The sequence below is a fragment of the Dipodomys ordii genome, unplaced genomic scaffold (genome assembly GCF_000151885.1).
Source record: "Dipodomys ordii isolate 6190 unplaced genomic scaffold, Dord_2.0 Scaffold39, whole genome shotgun sequence".
Taxonomy (NCBI): Eukaryota; Metazoa; Chordata; class Mammalia; order Rodentia; family Heteromyidae; genus Dipodomys; species Dipodomys ordii.
In genome coordinates this window covers 6,774,308-6,795,527 of record NW_012267255.1, presented here as the reverse complement: position 1 = coordinate 6,795,527, position 21,220 = coordinate 6,774,308, and the positions used below count along the sequence as shown (strand labels likewise).

General features: G+C 43.9%; 1 protein-coding gene across 3 annotated transcripts in view; it reads left to right on the top strand.

Moving 5' to 3' along the window:
- Positions 1–2,798: 2,798 nt before the first annotated feature.
- Positions 2,799–21,220, top strand: part of Mcoln2 (mucolipin 2) — a 53,801-nt gene continuing 35,379 nt past the window's right edge. For 2 of the 3 annotated variants that reach the window (XM_013018257.1, XM_013018259.1), the window contains exons 1-2: positions 2,799–2,860; positions 11,824–11,983. In XM_013018257.1, coding sequence (XP_012873711.1) covers positions 11,831–11,983 — 153 coding nt within the window. In that variant the 5' untranslated portion in view covers positions 2,799–2,860; positions 11,824–11,830. Of the gene's footprint in view, positions 2,861–11,823; positions 11,984–21,220 lie in introns of those variants that run through there. The other variant, XM_013018258.1, reaches the window with a different exon arrangement.

The following is a 21,220-nucleotide window of genomic DNA, read 5'->3' as shown; positions in this document are numbered from 1 at the left end:
TTGCTTTGAACTTGAAAGGCATAAAATAGTATTTAAGTTGGGCACCAGTCGCTCACCTGTATTCCTAACTACTCCGGAGCCTGAGATCTGAAGATTGAGGGTGGAAGTCAGCCCCAAGCAAGAATGGGACTTGTATCTTCAAGTAACCACCAAAAAGCTAGAAATGGAGTTCTGTCTCCAGTGGTAGAGCTGGCATACACACACACACACACACAGCAAGAATGGGACTTGTATCTTCAAGTAACCACCAAAAAGCTAGAAATGGAGTTCTGTCTCCAGTGGTAGAGCTGGCATACACACACACACACACACACACACACACACACACACACATAGTACATGAAAAAAATTCTTTACAATAAAAATTAGTAAGTTACATGCAATTTCTTTCCTCCTCCTCCTCCTCCTTCTCCTCTTCCTCTTCCCCCTCAATTTTTTGTTTATTGCAGGGCCTGGGGCTTGAACTCTAGGCCTGGGAGCTATCTCTGAGCTTCTGTGCTCAAGGCTAGGGCTATACCACATGAGACATAGCACTTCCAGTTTTTTTGTTTATTGTTTTTCTTTTTGTTGGTTGTGGGGCCTGAACGCTGGGCCTGGGCGCTGTCCCTCAGCTCTTCAGCTCAAGGCTAGTGCTCTACCACTGGAGCCACAGTGCTACTTCCGGCTTTTTTGCTTATGTGGTGCTGAGGAATGGAACCCAGGGCCTCATGCACATAAGACAAGCACTCTACCACTGAGCCACCTTCTCAGCTCCCACTTCCAGTTGTAATAGTTTATAGGAGATAAGAGTCACACAGACTTTCTTGTCTAGGCTGGCTTCAAACCCTGATCCTCAGATCTCAGCTTCCTGAGTAGTCAGGATTACAGGCATGAGCCACCAATGCCTGGTGCAATTTCTTATTATGCAATTTATTGCAGTATGTCTCCACAGTCATGCATGGTCTGCTCCCTTCACTTGTCTAATTCATCATCCTTCTTCTTCTTCTAATTTTTTTTTTTGGGTCCAGTCATGGGGCCTGAACTCTGGGCCTGGGAGCTGTCCCTCAGCTCTTCAGCTCAAGGCTAGCGCTCTACCACTTGAGCCACAGCACCACTTTTTCTTTTTTCATATATGGTGCTGAGGAATCGAACCCAGGACCTCAGGCATGCAAGGCAAACGCTCTACCACTGAGCCACCTTCCCATCCTCCTTCTGAGGAGCCCAACAATACCCACCTGTGCAGTACGGCACTGTACAGATCAGATCTTCCAAGCTCTGTATCCGCTGGTCACAGACATCTGTGAATACAGATGAGAAGAACTCTGAAGTATGGCTGCTTTTTTGCCTAGTGGCTTTTCAGAAGCGACTTGTTTAGGTAATTTTTGTATGCTTTTACATACAGTGCTGTGTCCAAATGCTTCTGCTTGGAGATGCTCATTAATCTAATCACTAGCAGAATCTTCTTTGTCCTTGCTAACCTTAGGGACCTTGCAAACACTTGCTGATCTACATGGCCTGCAACGTGGGGTCTGCGCTACCTCGTGAATATTGGGACTACGAAGGGGGAAGAGGATCTGGGTCGATCGAATGGCAATGGTCGAGTCAGTCTCACCTTGAGTGGAACACGAGCAAGCCCACAACCTCCATTCCCACACGAGATGGTTGATTATCTTCCTCGGTTTTCCGATGTGATCTTCGCCTCCCACAGCAAGAGGAAGAGACTACAGCCAGGCCAGGGCTTCCAGAGACGAGAGGGTCTGGGGCCTTCTTCGGAGCCTGCCCCAGGCCACAAGACATTGGCTGAGAATACAGGACTTCAGTAAAGGGCGATTCATCTTGGCTTTTTTCTGATTGCACTTTTATCATCTCAGAAACGTGACCCTTGTCCCAGAGTTTGGTGATCGCTCACTTCAGAACCTGCAATGCAAGAAACAGCCCCAATGAACCGTGGGACAAGGGTCTCACTACGTATCTCTGTCTGGCCCCTGCTTCAGTATTCCTCAAGGCTGGAATTACAGGCATGACCCATGACACCCTGCCGTTGTGTGTGAAGTTCTACAAGTTGAGGATGTTCACCTTTTCATGTTCGTGCGGAGTATTTGCCAAACACATCTAAAAAGAAACAGGTGAATCAACGAATGAATGGCTGGGGAAAGAGAAAGTGGACTCCTGGAAGTGGTAAGGAAAGGACGGGCAATGAGGAAAGGCAGGATCCGGGAGGGCAGGGCTGGCGCTGTGGCCTCTAGGGCGGGGTGTGGGGGTGTGGGCGCGCAGCTCCACGGCCACGTTCGCTTTAGGAAGGCTTGCTCGCGGCCCTGCCTCCCCGCGGAGCTACAGACCGAAACAGGTGCAGCTGTAGCCCCGGGCTCCACCATGCCTCAAAGAGCAGAGGCCCTGACCCTATCGGTGTGGAACGGTACCTCGGGCCTGTCCAGGGGGCCTCGCCACAGGTGAGTACCCCTGGGGTTCGCCCCAGCTCGTCTGCTCCTTCTGGGAGTTGCTTCCCCCAGCCCGCGCCTCCATCTTCGGTCTTTTGGAGCTGGCATCTGGCCTCCACCCTCTACGGCTCACGGCCGGCTCTGCTCCGCTGCCTTCAGCCTTCAGCCTCCAACCTCCAGGAACCAGGAGAGAGCAGCTGCCGCGTAAAGAAAGTCGTCCTAGACACGTGTCTGTGAAGCTCCTAGCCGGCCCAGCCCGGGCGGAGGTGGGCGGTGGGACCGGGGCGGAGGTGGGGATGGGGCGGGGTGGCTGCTCCTGGCCGCGCCCCATGGGCCCAGACCGCGGCTTTTCATCACCGCGGGTGCGCACCCGGGTGCACCCGGACGCTGCCCGACCCGCAAACAGGACCTGCGCCCTCGGGGCTGGGCGTCTGGCTGGAAAGGTAAGAGGAAGGGGACCAGAAGGGCTGCAAGTAAGGGGGCTGCGATTGTGGCGAGGTTGAACCAGGGGCGCACCGAAGGGCTTTTTGTTCTGCTCTTCTCAATCCTCAGAGTCCTGGAAAGTTCCAAAGACGCTGGTGGCTCCGCAACCTGGCCTTTTCCCCCAGGTCAGGAACCCCAGGTGGGGTCCGGGGTTTTCAGGTGCATCTTTCAGCATAGAGGACGCTGGAGAAAAATCCTCTAGAACTCTCTTGCTACCTTGGGCATTAACTGCCTCCTCTTCCTGAACAAATAGGATTTTTGTTTCTTTCTTCAGTCTGGAGGGTTATAGTGTGGGTAACTGCAGTCCTCTGCCTTCGTGAAAAGCCTTACAGTTGAGCCAGATGGCTGTACCAAGGAGGGCCCTCCTCTGTGGTTAAAGTTCCTACCACCCAGCACCATGGCAGAGCCCAAGTGGCCAGTACAAGTTGGCCTTGGCTCTTGCTTTCCCAATCAAAACAAATACATTGGTGGGCTGTTAAACTTTCCCAAAGTAGTACTGAGATTTTCCTGTCTCTCCTTCATGGCTCTCTCAATGTCCTAAGTTGACTTAAAGCTAGCATAGAAAGCCCAAATAAATTAATTTTCAGTCTGTGGTGTATATTTTTCTACTCTTTGAAAGACAAGCTTTCAATTAGAAAACAGCATTGGCGCCACTTTGTAGTAACTGTTATACCAAAATGACTCATGTCATGTAATTTATAATTTTAATGCTGAAGTGTTTATTTTGAATGGCTAGCTGGGTAGATGTTATACCATACCTCATTTGCCTTATCCCTAAATGCACTAGTCTTAAAAAGTCAGGAGGAAATGATATCTGAACTTATTTACCTTCTGCTTGTGCTCAGGCTGGGTGTGGTATATGATCCCTACTTTTATTTTTTTTTCTTGACTCCATTACTTTTCTTAGTACATTTCCTTTAAGGGCTTACATGACTTCTGTCATATCCCTTGATTCCTTTTCTCTCATCAGAAGCATTGTCTCATTGTTAAAAGTGAAGGACACACAACAGTGCACATCTAAATGACTTTTGAAGGCTTCCACACTCCACACAAACTGTGTATAGGGGACTGGTTCTTCAGTAACAGTGAGAAACAGAAAATCAGACATGGCTGTTAATTGAGAATGGAAGAAAAGTGAAGAAAAAGTGTCTGGAAATTGCGATGCATATTCTTGTATTTTATGGAGAATGGACTAACTTCATCATTCTCTCCTGAAGAGGGGTGGACTTGACGCTCAAAAATGAACTGTTCACACTGTCTGTGGTGCATTACCCAGACAGCTCAAGTTTAAGACAATCTGGTAGCTTCTTCCTGCTGAGTTAGAGGACTGTTGAGATTTCCATTCATCGTTATCCTCAGGCCTTGAAAACAGTCAAACTCTTGGCCATGAACTTTTCCCTGCAATGCTTCTACAAACCAGGCTTTCTTCAAGAACAGCCTTGTTCATTCTACTTAACTTCCTTAAACTTCTCTACCATATATATATATATATATATATAAAATGAATATATATGCAATAATATATGTGAAATATCCTAATGAAACAAGGAAGAAGCGTTTGGGTACATCTTTTAAGCAGGGTGTTAGAGAATAGGGAACTGAAAGTCAGGAATGATCACGCTCCCTGGCTGATCTCTGCCTAATTACTTCTCAGACAGTGAAGTGAAGTCCAGATGGAGAATATTTTTGCAACAGTGAAAATAAACAGGTGACTTCTTGTGACCACATTTTGTCAAAGTAGAAACAGTAGCCAAGAATAAAAGTTTTCGTTTTCTTTTCTTTTTAAAGTTTACTGGGGTTTGAATTCAGGGCCTGGGTACTGTCCCCAAGCTTTTGTGCTTAAGACTAGCTCTGTAACACTTGAGCCACTGCTCCCTTGAAGCTTTGTTTTGGGACTTAATTAGAGATTTGAGTCTCATGGAACTTTCATGTCTGAGCTGGCTTCAGATCTCAGCCTCCTGAGTAGCTAGGATTACAGGCATGAGCTACCAGCACCCAGCTTAAACTGTTCTTTTTAGCTGAGGCCTTTGGTCTAATTTCCATATGTCAATCCTGAAGAACTGAGTGACATTAAGTTCTATAGAGAAAAGTAAATTTATTTCCAGACCTTACATATTTTTTCTATCAGACTATTACATATTTTCATTATCAACTCTTTCAAGCCATTTTTGGGAGCTCGTTTGGTTTTGCAAACCACTTGGTGTTTTTCTTCCTGTTTTCGGAGTCTTTTCAAGCCTGGAGCGTCTGCTGTGTTCTGAGCATGGCCGCACCCCTCTTGTCTCAGATGTAGAGACTTCTGAGGGGGCATGTGGGCCTCTGCCTTTCCTTTAGCTGGGTCATTACGGCCTTTCTATACCTTCTGGAGTTATACTTTTCCTTTTCCAACCTGAATAAAGTTTGGGGATTTCAGTCAAAAATATCTGTCAGGCAATAGCTAGTAACTTGTGAGATCAAAGGTTCTGGAAAGTTGTTCCCTAGTATTGTAATCCTAAAAGATCAATACTTTAAATAATGGGCTTTTATTTTAATGCCGAAGATCCATAATTAAATAATTTTTCGTGTGTTTGTTCTGGCAATTGAACTCAGGGTCTAATGCTCTTGCTTTAGCTTTAATTTTTTTGCTCGAGGCTGGTGCTGTACCACTTAAGCCACAATTCCACTTCTGGAATTTTGATGGCTAGTTGGAGATATGGTCTTGGATTTTTCTGCCTGAACTGGCTTTGAATGGTGATCCTCAGATCTCAGTCTCCTGAGAAGCTAAGATTATAGACAGGGACCATAGCACCCCAAGAGCCACTGGCACCCAATAACAAGCTTTTCAAAGAAAAACCTGCCACCTGTTCAACTGTCCCAGTCAGAGGGATTTTCCTCCCCCTTCCCTCCTCTCTTTCCTCTTTTCCCTTCCTTCCTTCCTTTTGTTTGGTGATACTGGGGTTTGAACTCAGGGCCTTCCTTATGCTTGCTATGCAAGATACTCTGTCACTTGACTCATGGTCTTAGCCCTTTTTACTTTAGTTATTTTTCTGTTAACATTTTCCATTTTTTGCCCAAGGTGGGCCTTGGACTTCAATCCTTCTTTTTATGCCTGTCATGCAGCTATGATGACAAATGGGGACCACTGTAACTTGGTTTATTAATTCAGATGGAGTATTGATAGCTTTTTCCCCTAGGCTGGCCTTGAACTTCCATTTTCCTGATCTCTGCCTCTCAAGTACCAACAAATGTAGGTGAATATCACTATACTTGGCCCCTATCCTAGAATTTTTTAGAGATGGCATGAATCCTGGAATTCACCAACATGACACTGAGACAGGCTTGTTCAGAATTAAGGTAAAATCAGCCCATTGAGGAAAAAAACATTTCTTTATAACTTTGGTGCTATTAGATTAGATTATTAGAAACATTAGAGAAAGAAAAGTCAGGTGTTGGTGACTCATGCATGTATTCCTAACTAGTCAAGTCTGGAATCTGAAGATCTGGGTTTGAAGCCAGCCCAAGCAGAATAGGCTGTGGGGATCTGACTCCAATTTAAACAGTGAGATGTCAGACTGAAGGCATGGCTCAAATGGTAGAGTACTAGCCCTGAGCAAGAAAGCTAAGTCGCCAGTGTGAGGACCTGAGTTCAAGCCCCAATATATATTACACAAATATAAACTAAAATTTAGCTGCATTTGGAATCCTGTATTGCTGTGAAGTGGGGTTCCCTGTTCATCTCTGCCCCAGAAAGCTATTTCTTCATGATGTAATGTAAAGAACTGTGGCTTGTTGAGAAAAAGCACTTTTAAAATAGGCAGCTCCACTTCTGCTTTCCTGATAGTCTGAGACAGCGAAGTGGCGAGAGGGGATGGTTTTACAGGAATCTGGTGTCTTCAGGGAAATTCCTGAAAATTGAACATAATCATCCTTTATGGGTGGCTCGAATGGAAAATAAAAAACCTCTTCCTTCCCTCAAGGTTCTTCTTAGGAATGAGCGTGTGGTCTGTGTTCTGAGAAAGATGCTGAGAAGGAACCAAAGTTGACTTCTTTGCCTTCTCTCCCCGCCCCCCCCTCCCCGGCCCAATCTCAACTATCTTTAGTTGAGACCCAGCTACCCTAGAGCTGTAGCTCACTGGACTTCAAATTTCTTTTTATCATGAAGCTTGCAAGTCATGAGGAAATTAGTTGATAGCAGGAATTAGAGTGAAAAACCTCATGTGAGATTATTAGGATTGACTTCCATCTGACGATCATCTTGGGGCCAACAATGGCCACATTGTAGAAACACTGAAGCTTATGGTCTATCTTATCTTCCTGTACTCCTCCAACCCCCCATCCCCCACCCTACCCTCAGCCCTGGCCCAGTACATACAAACTAAGGACAAGGAAATACCTGACTACCTGACACACTTTAACTCACAACGTTAACTCAAGAAGTTACATGTCAATCGTAATTTAAAAAGACAAAAACAGGGAGAACTTGATATGACAAAGGAAATCAAGAACCCCATACTATACACGATAGTCACCAGGATGTGTGTTTAGTTTTTGTTTCTGAGGTTTTTTTTTTTTTTTTTTTTGTTTTTTTGTTTTTGGTTGGTCGTGGCTCAAACTCTGGGCCTGGGCACTGTCCCTGAGCTCTTCAGTTCAAGGCGAGCACTCTACCACTTGAGCCACAGCACCAGTTTTAGTTTTCTGGTGGTTAATTGGAGACAAGAGTCTCATGGACTTTCAAAACTGCCTGGGCTGGCTTTGAACCATGATCCTCAGATCTCAGCCTCTTGAGTAGCTAGGATGACAAGTGTGAGCCACCAACGCCAGCCCTATGTTTGAGAATTTATGTCCTTCTAGACTTTTAAAAATGTCTGTATATATACATGAATGATGACAGTTTTTGAAAAATGGGATCTCACTGTATCTGTTCTATAACTTAAAAAAAATACATCATATATGTTTTTAAATTAGTATGTTATTACAAATAGCTATGCAATTAGCATCATCATTCTGACCAGATATTTTAAAATTGGTAATATAAATTCATAGAGGATTGATATCTATATCACAAAAACTCTTATAGATCCTATCTAAGTATCCTTCAATGTTTAAAATATCCAATAGGGTTTCCCCATAATTGCTAGGCAGGAATTAAGATAGATCTTTGACAATCTGATTGTTAATGAATTTTTGTTGTTAGTAAATGTCCACTAGCTTGTTCAGGTCTTCTGTTTGTTATATTAGGTTGTGTTTTCTTAAGTATTGCTGGTTAGGAACTTTTTACAGGGAATAGTAATCTTTGGGCTGATTAAAGATGGTGCATGGGAGGAGGCTACAATGATTGATAAGAAATATACTCATTACCTTGCTCATGTAACTGTAACCCCTCTGTATGGTATTTTCACAATAAAAAACATTAAAAAAAAGATGATGCATGCATTTTCTCTGTTCTGTTTTTTCCTTTGACTTTTTTATAGGCTTAAATTTTTATGTTGATGTTTATCAGTCATTTTGGTTACTTTTGAATTTTGTCACACTTAGAAAGACTTGATAAATTATTTTAAAAATCCTGTACTGTCAATTTTATTGTTTAATGAGTGCAATTGTATTGTTTGCATTCAGTTTGAGCACTGTTTCCCAAATAGCAAATTATCATAACAGTATCCTGTGTAATTCATTCCTCGAATACACTTTGCTTAATCAAGAATTTGATAGATTTTTATTGTTTTTCATTCCAATATATTAGATTTTCTTTTTCTTTTTTTTAAATTTTTGGGTCCGGTCGTGGGGCATGAACTCTGGGCCTGGGTGCTGTCCCTCAGCTCTTCAGCTCAAGGCTAGCGCTCTACCACTTGAGCCACAGCGCCACTTCCGGCTTTCTTCTTTTTGCTTATGTGGTGCTGAGGAATCGAACCCAGGGCCTCATGCATGCAAGGCAAACGCTCTACCACTGAGCCACCTTCCCAGCCCCCAATATATTAGATTTTCTATTAATCTTGTTACTGATATTATGGTTGTTATTGTTTGAGCTTTAAGAGTGCTGATCAAGCAAAGTTATATGTTTAGGGTTAATGTCTCATTTTGTGATTTGTTTCTTTTTCCTAAGAAATCTTCATTATGCATATGCTTATGTGTTAGTCTGTCATATGCTGCTATATGCCATGATAAGAAAGGCCTCTTGTAAGGAAGCCAAATAGAGACTGTAATCTTGACTAGGAAGAAAACAAAGGAATATAATTAACAGCAGGTTACGTATGGTCAAGAGAGTCTTTAAAAAGAGCAGGAAAATCTGTGAGACTCTTATCTCCATTTAACTACCAAAAAATGCTGGATGTGGAACTATAGCTCAAGTGGCAGAGTGCTAGATCTCTGTACAAAAGATCAGGGACAGTGCCCAGGCTCTGAGTTCAAGCCCCAGGACTGGCACAAACAGAAGGGAGGGAGACATTTGAGCTGAGAAGTGAAAATAAACAGATAGACTAAGAGTTGGGGCAATTAAAGTAGGTTAGTTCAAATACCGCTTATAAACCCATAGAATAAGGAGTGTTCCAGGGCCAATAATGAAGTTATGATGCAGCAAGAAAGCAGAAGAGGGAGTTTGGGAAGGAGTGAGCTGAAGTCTTTTAGGCTATGACAGGAAATAGTGGACGAGTTGGACTTTACTGTAAGAGCAAGACAAAGTCCTACAAGTGTTTTAAGCATGACTTTTTAGTTTAAATTAAAATTAAATTTAAAATTTCCATTTAGCTGTGATGTGGACCATTGATTGGGAAGCAATGCCAGTTTTCAGATGAAGAGGTGATGTGCTTGAACCAGGAGCTTGAGAGACAAGAAGATGGGAATTGATGGAGACTGGGTAAATTAAATCTGAGAGTTGAAGAAAAAGAGAAATCGAAGCACAACTCTAGAGCAGTGGTTGAAACGCTTTGCTGGGCCTTACGATCACTTGGGAAGTCATACCTCATACTAGTAAGACCAAAACCCAGGCACAGAAAGCCTTTAAAACTCCCAGGTGATTCTGCCATGCCCTCTGGGTGAGAAAATAGAAGGGACTATGGATAGCCGCTGAAGCGTTGGATGTGCAGACCACTGCACTGAAAGATAGAGAGGTTGGAGCAGGTGAAGTGTAGGTTTGAGAACTCTATTAGACATGAAGAGTTTTAAGAAAGAGGTTGAATAAAAGTTGTGTGTGTGTGAAAGTGTGTGTGTGTGTTTGTGCATGCATGTTTGCGTGCCAGGACTGGAGCTTGAACTCAGAGCCTGGGAGCTATTCCTTAGCATTTTTGCTCATACCTATCCCTCTACCACTTGAGCCACAGGTCAATTTCTGGCCTTTTTGGTGGTTCTTTGAAGGTAAGAGTCTCATGGACTTTCCTGCCCAGTCTGGTTTCGAACAGCAACTTCTCAGATCTCAGCTTCCTGAGTTGCTAGGATTACAGGTGTGAGCCACTGGTTCCTGGAGAATAAGGAAACCTTTTATAGAGAGGTTTGCTGGAGATCAAAAGTGAGAGTCCCCATCAGGTGGATAGTATTTAAAGTCACAGGATTTGATACACTCTTTTTTTGGGGTGGGGAGGTCCAGTCATGGGGCCTGAACTCTGGGCCTGGGCGATGTCCCTCAGCTCTTCAGCTCAAGGCTAGCGCTCTACCACTTGAGCCACAGCACCACTTCCAGATTTTTTCTTTTTGCTTATGTGGTGCTGAGGAATCGAACCCAGGGCCTCATGCATTCAAGGCAAGTGCTCTACCACTGAGCCACCTTCCCAGCCCTGGATACACTCTTGTAGAATGGAGTATGGAGAATAACAGAACCGTGGACCATACTCTGACTTCTAAAAGTCAGATGGAGGAGGAGCCAGCAAAGGAGGTGGGAGGGAACCCCAAGAGGCAGGAAGAAAGCAAAAGAAGGGTGTCCTAGAAGCTGAAAGAAACACTTTTGTCAAGGGGTGGCAAACTGTATCACTTAATATGATTTTTCCAAGAAGCTATTTATATTCTAGAATCTTATAACCATTGGCATTTTATCCAAAAAGAGAGACTCAATCCTTCTCAGTGATATAGTTACAGTGATACAGATAGAAGTTCTCTACTTGCATAGCAATGGAAACTAATGTTTGCTACATTTCTATCATTTCATGCCTGAAGTATTATGAAAATGTCCCAAATCATCTAGTTTTGTTCTTATACACAAATACACTCACAAAGACTCATGCATCTATACACAATCTCTTTCTCTCTTCATACATATACATGCACACACACATGCATGCACACACATATGCACTCACACATTTTTTCTAGCAACAGAAGAATGCTGTATATTGATTCTCAGGAATTGATGAGTCTTATAAAGAAAATTCTCTTTTTATAATTGTTACAGATGTCCACAGTGGGGGGGGGTGGGGAGGGAAAGTGGGAGAAGATAATACCTTATGTAGGTGTTTATCACCTTGACAATAAAATTATTTTAAAAATCCAAAAATATAAGATATAAAATCCCCCCAGTATTGTCCATTGTGGAAATTCTTTTTTTGGGGGGGGAGAGGCAGGTGATAGAAGGGTTGGGCTAATGTTTAGATTTCTTTTTCTTTTTTTTTCTTTTTTGGTCCGTTCATGGGGCCTAAACTCTGGGCCTGGGCGCTGTCCCTCAGCTCTTCAGCTAAAGGCTAGCACTCTACCACTTGAGCCACAGTGCCACTTCTGGCTTTTTTCTTTTTGCTTATGTGGTGTTGAGGAATTGAACCCAGGGCCTCAGGCATGCAAGGCAAGCGCTCTACCACTGAGCCACCTTCCCAACCCCTAATGTTTAGATTTCTAAAGAAGTAAGGATCTCCTTGGCTCAAGAGAGCTGTGCTTACTGGAACAGTTGAAGTATGTGAACGGGAAGTGCTATTCAGAAACATGTTAAGGGACAGCCTCTTCTGGATATTTAAAAATTGATCTTCTATGGCAGAAATACAATGACACATCTCGATTCTGAGGTGAAAGAAGAACGCTTGAGGGATGACCTGAAGTTTTACTTCATGAACCCCTGTGAAAAATATCGAGCCAGACATCAGATTCCATGGAAACTGGGTTTGCAGATTTTGAAGATAGTCATGGTCACTACACAGGTAATTGATACTATTTCTCTTCTCCTTACCCCAGGAGGAGTCATGGGCTCTGCCCCTGACTTTTGCTGTGGAAAGTCCACACTCAAGTTCCTAGGACTATAACATTATATCAACTCTGGAGAGCAGATGGCAAGTTGAAGTTCAGTTTAGAAGGCAACTGGAAGTCATCACTCTAGAGGCTCTGTGAATAAATAGTAGTGATCTGTATTGAGGGTGCCTTTGTACTTATGTGAGGCCATTGGCTGGCCAAGGTGGTCAGTTCAAAGTGATTTGTGTTCTTGAAATCTCTCATCTTCACTCAAACGTACTTCATTTAAATATTCTTTTGAAATATACATTGTTTTCAGATTTATAGAATGTTAAATTTCTCTTTCATCAGTAGCAATGTGTGCTAAGTGAATGATTTCTGGGCACTATCAAGAACGTATATTATCCAGGTGCTGGTGGCTTATGCTTAGAATCCTAGCTACTCAAGAGACTAAGATTTGAAGATCAAGACTCAAAGCCAGCCTAGGCAGGAAACTCCATGAGACTAGTATCTTCAATTAACCAGCCAAAAGTAAGAAGTGGAGATACAGCTTAAGTGGTAGAGAGCACCAATCTTGGGCCAAAAAAAAAATGCTAAGTGAGAACACTAGGCGTGAGTACTGACACGCACACGTGCACACACACATACACACGAATGGAACATTTGTTTAGGTTGATATTGCTACATGCTTATCACTAGCATCAATACTCTGGTCACTGGCTTTTGTCCTTCAGCTGTTGAACTCTGGTACTGATCAGTCTAGGGAGGCTCCTGTGTAGGAAATGTATTTGAAATGTGTATGCTTTTAAAAAGTAGTACAGATTTGGGGTACTATTGACAAATAACCATTCTACTATTGATGCAAAAGTGTGTACAGTTGTCATTTCTGGAATGTAATCGTAAGTACTCAGAATATGTCCATATAGTTGTGGAAATGTGTTAGTCCTTCATCTGCCCCGCGAAAGACGGATGGGGTCCGAGGAAAGGTAAGTGCGCTGCTAACCTGTTCCCCAGCCTCCCTTAGCCCCGGAGACAAGAGTCAAGTCAAGCGAGAACTCCTTTATTACCACACAGCAAGCACTTTTTAAAGCACAAGACTGTGTGGCATGGGAGGGGAGGAAAAGGAACCAACTAATCACTGTAAAGTTCACCCTATCATGCGCTTTTCACCTGGGCCCGGGGTTTAATTGGCCCCAGTGCCGTTCACCGTTCACACACTTACACTTGGCCTGATCATGGTATCCAATCCGATTGTAACATAAACAACTCGGGTTCTGCCCACTCAACTTCCTCTCAGCGCCATCTTTGCTGCCCATGTGCCCCACAGAAATGAGAGGAGGCTTATTCTGTAACTGCAGTTGCATCTTTGTTCTGCATTTGGAAAGAGGTCTTTCTGTTGTGTGACATGCCATCTTAGCTCACCTCATTGAGCTGTAGGGAAAGCAAATCATGTAAGAAGATTGGAGATAAGATTCTCTTATCTTCCTTTGTAATACCCATCATATTGGCACCTTCCCTGGCAACCAGTGGACTATTAGATATCCCTAGCATTTGGACTACCTCCACGCAGCCTCTGCCCTTTTTGGCCTACAGTTAACAAGTCCTGAGAGAATGCCACCCAGCTGCCGTGTCCCAAAGTAATGCAAGAGGACAGGAGCCCACTTCTCTAGGTGCTGGCTGCCAGGTCTTTAGGTTGTAATGATCAGAAACTCATCATTTGCATCAGTCTGGAGAAGAAAGGGAAGAAGGGCTCAGTGCCCAAGCCTGCAAGCTCTTGGTGAAGCTGACTATTGGGTAGCAGTGACTTGATCTGCTGATCTGCTCTGTGGTGGGGCTCTCCAGGAGGCCAGGCACCCTAACCTCTCCTTGGGCAGGCTCCACATTGCTTTCAAGTCACAGTTCTTCAAAGCCTTGCTGCCCCTCCATAACTTCGATCTTTGGAGCCCAACAAGTCTGAGGGATCCTCAGCATCAGCGGTCTGGGTGGCTGTCAGCATCTTGTCCTGGCACTCTGTGCCTTTACCTGCAAAGAGCAACAGCAGCTCCTGCGGCTCTTCCTTTATATCCCTCCTCTCCTGGGACATCTGGTTGATGTACTTGTCTTTCTCCTGATACAGCTCATCCAGGACTTCCATCTGTTCTGTATAGAGAACTATGGATTCTTCAGTGGCACTGATGTGTTCTGACAGCTGGCTGCGCTGATGTGGGAGGTCATCCACTTGATTCTGGCAGTCCACCTTGTCGGGCAGGTTGTGGATGAAGCAGATTTTCACCTTGTTCTTAGGCTCCTGTGTGTCCTGCTTCCTGTCCTCAGGTGCCATGGTTCCAGGTCTTGGGGGAGAGGGCCTGGCGCTCCAGCTTTCTCTGGCACTGGGCTTCCAGGCTACTCAGGCACCCACAGCGGGCCTGCTGCTCCTGCAGCTGCCAGCTGAGCTTCACCTTCTTTGATTCAGTCAATGATAGTGCTCCAAAGTAAAAATCCTACATGGTTGGTGGGTTGTCGGCATCCTCTGGGAAAGTCACATTTTTTTCTTCTTCTTGGTTTTCTTCTTCTTTGTTCACTCCTTCACCTTCCCTATGGAAAGCCAAGAAGTTCATTTGGGCCTGCAAGCTGCACGTTAAGCTGCTTCTAAGCAGTGTGTCCTGTAACTTGTGAGGTACTGTTTAGTCCTCCACCTTGTTCTGCACCTACTCATGCTTCTGCTCCCATGGCTTCAGCAGCTGAATGTGCCTCAGCAGGTGTTCTGCACACAGAGAAGGTGCCTCCTTCTCTGACGTCAGATGCTGATTGGCGGCCAGGTGCTATTCACAGGTGGTTCTGAGCTCCTGCAGCTGGGCCAGGTACTGATCATGAAGCTCTTGCAGATCCTAAACGGTTTGGCTCTTTAACGCAGCCACCTCTTTCCATTCTTTTAACTTCACATATAGCTGGCCCAGCTTCTCCTGCAGATGTATCTTCACCTGCTGCTCTGAGTGCAGGATGCTGGTGAGCTCTTCCTTCTCACGGCTCAGCCTATGGAAAGTATCCTGCAGCTGGGCCTACTGATTTTTCAGCTCTTGGTGTGCAAGAGAGTGTGTCTCCTGGTCTTGTGTTCTCTTTTCATTGTCTCAAAGATCTTATGCCAATTCTCAGCATGCAGAATGCTGATCCCATTCCTCGGCCCTTTCCTCCAGTCTCCACAGCCAATCCTGATGCTCCAGCTTCTGGATACCGAGGCTCTGGTTTTCCTGAATTTGGATGTGAAGTTGTTTCTCTGGATTTTTTTTAGCTTCTTCTGCATTTGGTGGGCCTAAGCTGGCAGCTGCTGTTTAGCCTGAGGTAGCTCTGCAGGAAGCTGCAGGGGTGGCTGCTCTGCCAGCTGCTTCCTCAGTTCTACCAGGTTGCTCTCTAGCTCCAACACCAGCTTCACCCCTTGCTCCTTCTCCTCTTTCAGTTGGTTCATCTGCTCTGAGAGCTGCTGGACCTTCTCCTTCTACATGGAACTCTCTCTACTCTCAGGAGTTCTGTAAGGTTCTCTCTCTCCAACTTTAATATTGCCACCAACTCTTTCATTTTGTCTAGTTGTCTTTTCAACTCTGCTTGCTCCTCTAGTGCTTGTTGTAACTCATGAATTTTGATCTTCATGTCGGCTTTCTGTGTCAGGAGCGCTTCCAGCTTCTCCTGCAGCACAGTGTTCTCTTCCTCTAGATCATCATAGATTCTGATCTTTTTCTGGAGCCACAGGTTTACAGCTTTTTGGTGCTTCCTGAGCATAGGCCATCTTCTCATTCTCTTTTCCCTCTTGATCCTGCAGGTCTTTCTTTTCCTGCTTCAGTTGTTCAATCTCACAGGACAGCTGCTTGTTTTGCATTCTGCTGGAGTCCAGGGCAAGCACCAGGTGTTGGTAGAGCTTTTCCAGATATTTGGTGGTATTGAGACCTGTGATACTTTTGACCCTGGCCACTCGAACTGTGCCCAAAGATGGAGGAGTCCCAGGGTCAGTGTGGTCTTTGGCTACACCCTCAGTTGAATTACAGTCTCCAGTGGTGTTGGTCTTGGGGTTCCCTCCCTTTTTAGTTTTCTTCCTTTTCTTGGCTTTTGCAGGTCCATCAGGACAATTCCTCTGCTGGTATTCTTGCAGTAGTTTCCTTCCTGCAGCTATTTTTTTTTTTTTTGGGTCCGGTCGTGGGGCCTGAACTCTGGGCCTGGGCGCTGTCCCTCAGCTCTTCAGCTCAAGGCTAGCGCTCTACCGCTTGAGCCACAGCGCCACTTCTGGCTTTTTTCTTTTTGCTTATGTGGTGCTGAGGAATCGAACCCAGGGCCTTGAGCATGCAAGGCAAGTGCTCTACCACTGAGCCACCTTCCCAGCCCCCTGCAGCTATTTTTTAAAGCGTCTTGTTTTCTGGGACAGTGAAGGGGGGGGCACATTCCTAGGCTCTCTGAAATCATCTCTATTCTTGCAATCACCACCACCACCATTTATTTCCTACTATATCTTCAAAATCATCTCGATTCTTTCACTAATCACTTGGCACCTCTACCTTCCTCAACTGCTAGTAGTGGTATGAACCAACAGAGGGAATACCAGTACTACTTGTTAGCATGGAATGTGAATGTGGCCCTGATTCTTGTATCCTACTGGTCAGAGAGAAACATGCAGTTAAGGCAGAATGGGTGGAGTCACCTTGACAGTGGCTCCTGCAGACCTTCCCCCATACAACCTTGTCCAGTTTGGTTGGGGGAAGGGTGAGACCTGCTCTTGCTGGATAGATGCACAGATTTACAAGTCACTCTTCCTGGCTTCCATCACACAACTGTGGTCACCAGAGTTTTCACCAGGTTTTCAACTGTCCTTCAGGAAGTGGCACTAAGAAACACAGCTACCTGCCCATATCTAGTGTGTTCAGGTCTTCACTTCATGCAGAATTAGCTCTATGGTTCTGACCATATTTGCTGACACTTGTATTTTGATCAGAGAATGAGGTTCATAATGGCCTTGCTATACCCAGCTCTTCCAGTTGCTATGGGACTGGAGGGTCTGGGGACATCATGGGTCCAGGGCTCCTCTCCGTAAGCATTGGCTATGCTGCACACCTGGCCATGTGTAGGGCAGCACGTGTTCCACACACTTTGGCAGGTGATCTTTGAGGCTTCAGAAACACATCCATGGGAGGAATAAGAATGTCTTAAGACTTCCATGCTGCTTCTATCCAGGAGTTATGTGACATCCACACCAGCACAGAAAGAAGAATGGTAAGTGGAAGATAATGAAAAACAAATCTATTAGCCAAGCAGTCAACTAACCACATCCAAATGATGTCCAGTGTGTCCAGAATCCAGGCTCTGGGGCAGCCCTCCACCACTCCAGAGCCCCTGACATCTACTTCAGCACTACAGTGATTGGCTATCCTCCAGTGATTGGCTCAAGTGATTGATGAGTTCATTGTGTGTAGCCAGCTTTACCTTCCAATGAAAAATCCATGCTGGTTGTGGTGGTACACACCAGAAGTTCTCTCTGCTTCAGAAAGAACTGAAATGAATTCTTGGTATGATGGCCTTATGGCACTATGAAGATAACCATTATAAACATACATTTTGACTATAAGGGTCACTGTAAGGTCATTCCTTGCAAGTCTCAGGCTCTGGAACTCAGGTCTGCGATGACTCCTCAGTCCCTCAAATAAGATGGCAGCTGGTCCCAAACCCTGACCACAGTGATCATCTGAGTAGGATACTTTAAGGAAAACAAAACATTCCTACCCCAAACTCCACAGTAATTTATAATCTCAAAGGGGGTATCTATATTCTTTTGCTAGTTTTGCTATCTCTCTCCATATTTCTTGAACAGAGTTAGTATGGTATCTTGTTTTTATCTGGCACAGAATATTTTCTCCTAGAATGATTTTCGAATGAAATCTTTACTTCACAATCCTTGCCAAACTACATTTAACACATGCTTATTTTCTGTCTTGTAGTGTGCTCTCAACAAATTTTAGGATCTAGTTAGTGGGATGCAATGCATTTTTACTGTCCCCTGCTTTATGAAGATAAAGTCATTTCTGTCAATGCTATCATCCCTTGTTCTTGATCTGTAGGAAGAGCTTCATTCTTTCATTGTAGGAAAGACCTTACAGTTTCCTCCTGATTATTGTCTTTTCTAAGAAAAGTTTTGAAAACTCAAACCTTTCCTGATACTAGATTGTACGCTATGTGAAGATGTTGGCTTGTTCTACAAACAATGGAATGGAGAAAATGTCTTGCTATCGATGTCAGGTAGAAGTGAGTCCAAGTAGAGATTACAATTACATGCTCTCTTCTCCCCAAACTTGTATTAATGGATATGAGTTTAAATAAGACAAATGATAGGCCTCTTTTCTTGGTCAATTGTGCATTCCCTAATCAGACTTTTTTTTTTTTGCAGTTCTGAAGTTTGAACTTAGAGTCTGTGTTCCGTAGCCCTTTTTGAGCCATTCCCCCTTCTCTCCCTCCCTCTGTGTTTCCCTCTGTATCTCCCTCTCTTCCTCCCTCTCTCTCTTTTTCTCTCTTGTTCTTGTCTTTCCCTCCATGCTAATGATCAGCCTCAGATTGTGATTCTCCTGTCACCTGATCCTCCTACTTCTGCTTCCTGAGTATTTTGTGATCACAGGTGTTTTCCACTATACCCAGCTCTTTTTTTGTTTCTTCAGTTTCATTCTCAATATGGGATCAAAGGACCTAATATTCTTATATCTAAAGTTGATAGCATTTCACTTTAAGCTGTCATGTGGCCAAATGCACGAGGGAATAAAAAGGCTCTAGTGATAATCAAACAGATTCAGATCTTCACTTTAGTACTTTCTAGATGTCCCAGCATGAATACATTACTGGTCTTCAGGCTGCATATGTATAAAATGAGATGGTATTCATCCATTGATCCAGTATGCGATGAAAACCTTGTGATGAGCTTTGCTTCCCTTCTGGAGTATCTGGTAGTAGGAAAAAAGAAAAAAAATTGCCTCACATAGTGTGGAGGCATCAAATGAAAATGAAAATCATTAAGTTTTAGCACTGTGCCTGGTATTCCACTCTAAGGGTTGGTGTTGCCCACATTGTATCCCAAGCTTGGCACAAGACAGACTTAGCAAACTGTGATGGAAGCTTCAGTGGTCAGAGAGTGTGGTGGCCTCTGCTAAACCTTAAAACAATTGTGTACATCCATTTCCAGATTTTTCAGCTTTTAGAGAGCAATAAGATCTTTCCTGAAGTCTCCTACAGTTACCACTGACAGACAACAAATGATTAGAAGAACTTTTAACCTTCAGTTGCTTGATTTTCAGCACAGGTTGGAGGGTGTGGGACCTCTTCTCTGATGTTTTTCTTCCAGTGGGTGGGTTTTAGCACTTGCTCAATCATTGGATGTGGTATTTGAGGAATGTGACATGGTGAAAGCATCATCTATGTATATTCTCCAGCAATAATTGCATTTCATAATTTGGAAAAACTTGCAATTAAATTCTTTTTCATAAGAAATCTCTCAGAGATACTTGATAGAAAAGCATTCATTGTTGCACACAAAATAAGATAGGGTGGGTGTTATATCTCACTCTTATTCTAGTTAGTTGGCTTGTGGCAATTTAATGGGACTAAATCTCAGTTTCTACTGTACAAAAGCACAACAGTTGTGATGGTACACTAAATAATGCACGTACAAGCTGGACCCAGTGGACCCTGTAATCCTAGCTACATAGGAGGCTGAGACCTGGAGGATTATTATTTGAATTAGCCCATGTGGAAAAGTCCTTGAGATTCCATCATCAAAATGACCAGCAAAAAGCTGGCTGGAGGCATGGTTCATGTGATAAGATCACCAACCAAGCAAGTAAGGCAAGGAGGTTTGAGGCCCTAAGGAAAAAAAATCTCCTTTGACACTTTATCAAAATGAATACCAGGAAGCTGAAATATGTATTACCTGAGGGAGGAGCTTAATAAGAAGGGAGCGGACAATTGAGTAGGGGAAGGGTGAATGAATAAATCGTAATACTCAGTGTATATATGTGCAAATAAAGCCAGGTAACTGGAGAGGATGGTTGGGGTTGTGAAATTAGGGAGAATGAATAAAGGAGTGACATTTATCAAAATTCTTTCTCCTCAAAAACTGACATGGTGAATTGAAACCCCTTTCTATTACTCCTTAAAGCTAATAAGAAAATAAATATAAAACATTAAACAGATAACAATGCTTGAACAGAAGTTAACATAGTACCTGGCATAATACTCATTGTTGACAATGGTGGTGGTTAATTTTAATTATTCAATTCTTTAAAATAATCCAACAAAATGTAAAATCTAAAAAATGTAAAGGACTAAGGCTGGGTGCCAGTGGCTCATGCCCACCATCATATCTATTCAGGAGGCTGGGATCTAAGGATCATGGTTCAAAGCCAACCCAGGCAGGAAAGTCAGTGAGACCCATCTCCAATTAACAGCCAGAAAAGTGGAAGTAGAGCTGTGGCTCAAAGTGGTAGAGCAACTAGCCTTGAGAAAAAATTGCTCAGAAATAGTGCTCAGACTTTGAGCTCAAGCCTCATGACCAATAAAAACAAAAGTAAAGCACTAAAAACCCTTATTCCAGTTTGTATATTCAAATGGATATTAGCTTCATCTGAGTGGTTCATAATTGATTTCTTTTTATTGGGGGGGGGAGTCCAGTCGTGGGGCCTGAACTCTGGGCCTGGGCACTGTCCCTCAGCTCTTCAGCTCAAGGCTAGCACTCTACCACTTGAGCCACAGCACCACTTCCAGCTTTTTTCTTTTTGCTTATATGGTGCTGAGGAATCGAACCCAGGGCCTCATGCATGCAAGGCAAGTGCTCTACCACTGAGCCACCTTCCTAGCCCCATAATTGATTTCTTATATACTAGTATTCAGACGGATCCCATTGGATGACGGAATGACAGAACCATCAGGACCAGTTAATTAACTTAAAATTTCACCCCTGAAGAAACAATTTCAAAATGTTTTGCTGTCTTAGTTGGGTGAGGACTTTGGGAGACTTTAGAAGGTTTCTTTGATTATATTATAAGACAACTTAGGAAGGTATAGAAAGATATGTTTGAGGGGGTTATAGAAGATTGCCCAGATATAGTATGTGAGAGACAGAGAGGGGGTCGAGGGCATGGATCAGGGTGTAGTAGATATGCCGAGCACACAAGGTGAGGGCACGTGTGACAGTATGTGTGTGTGTGCACATG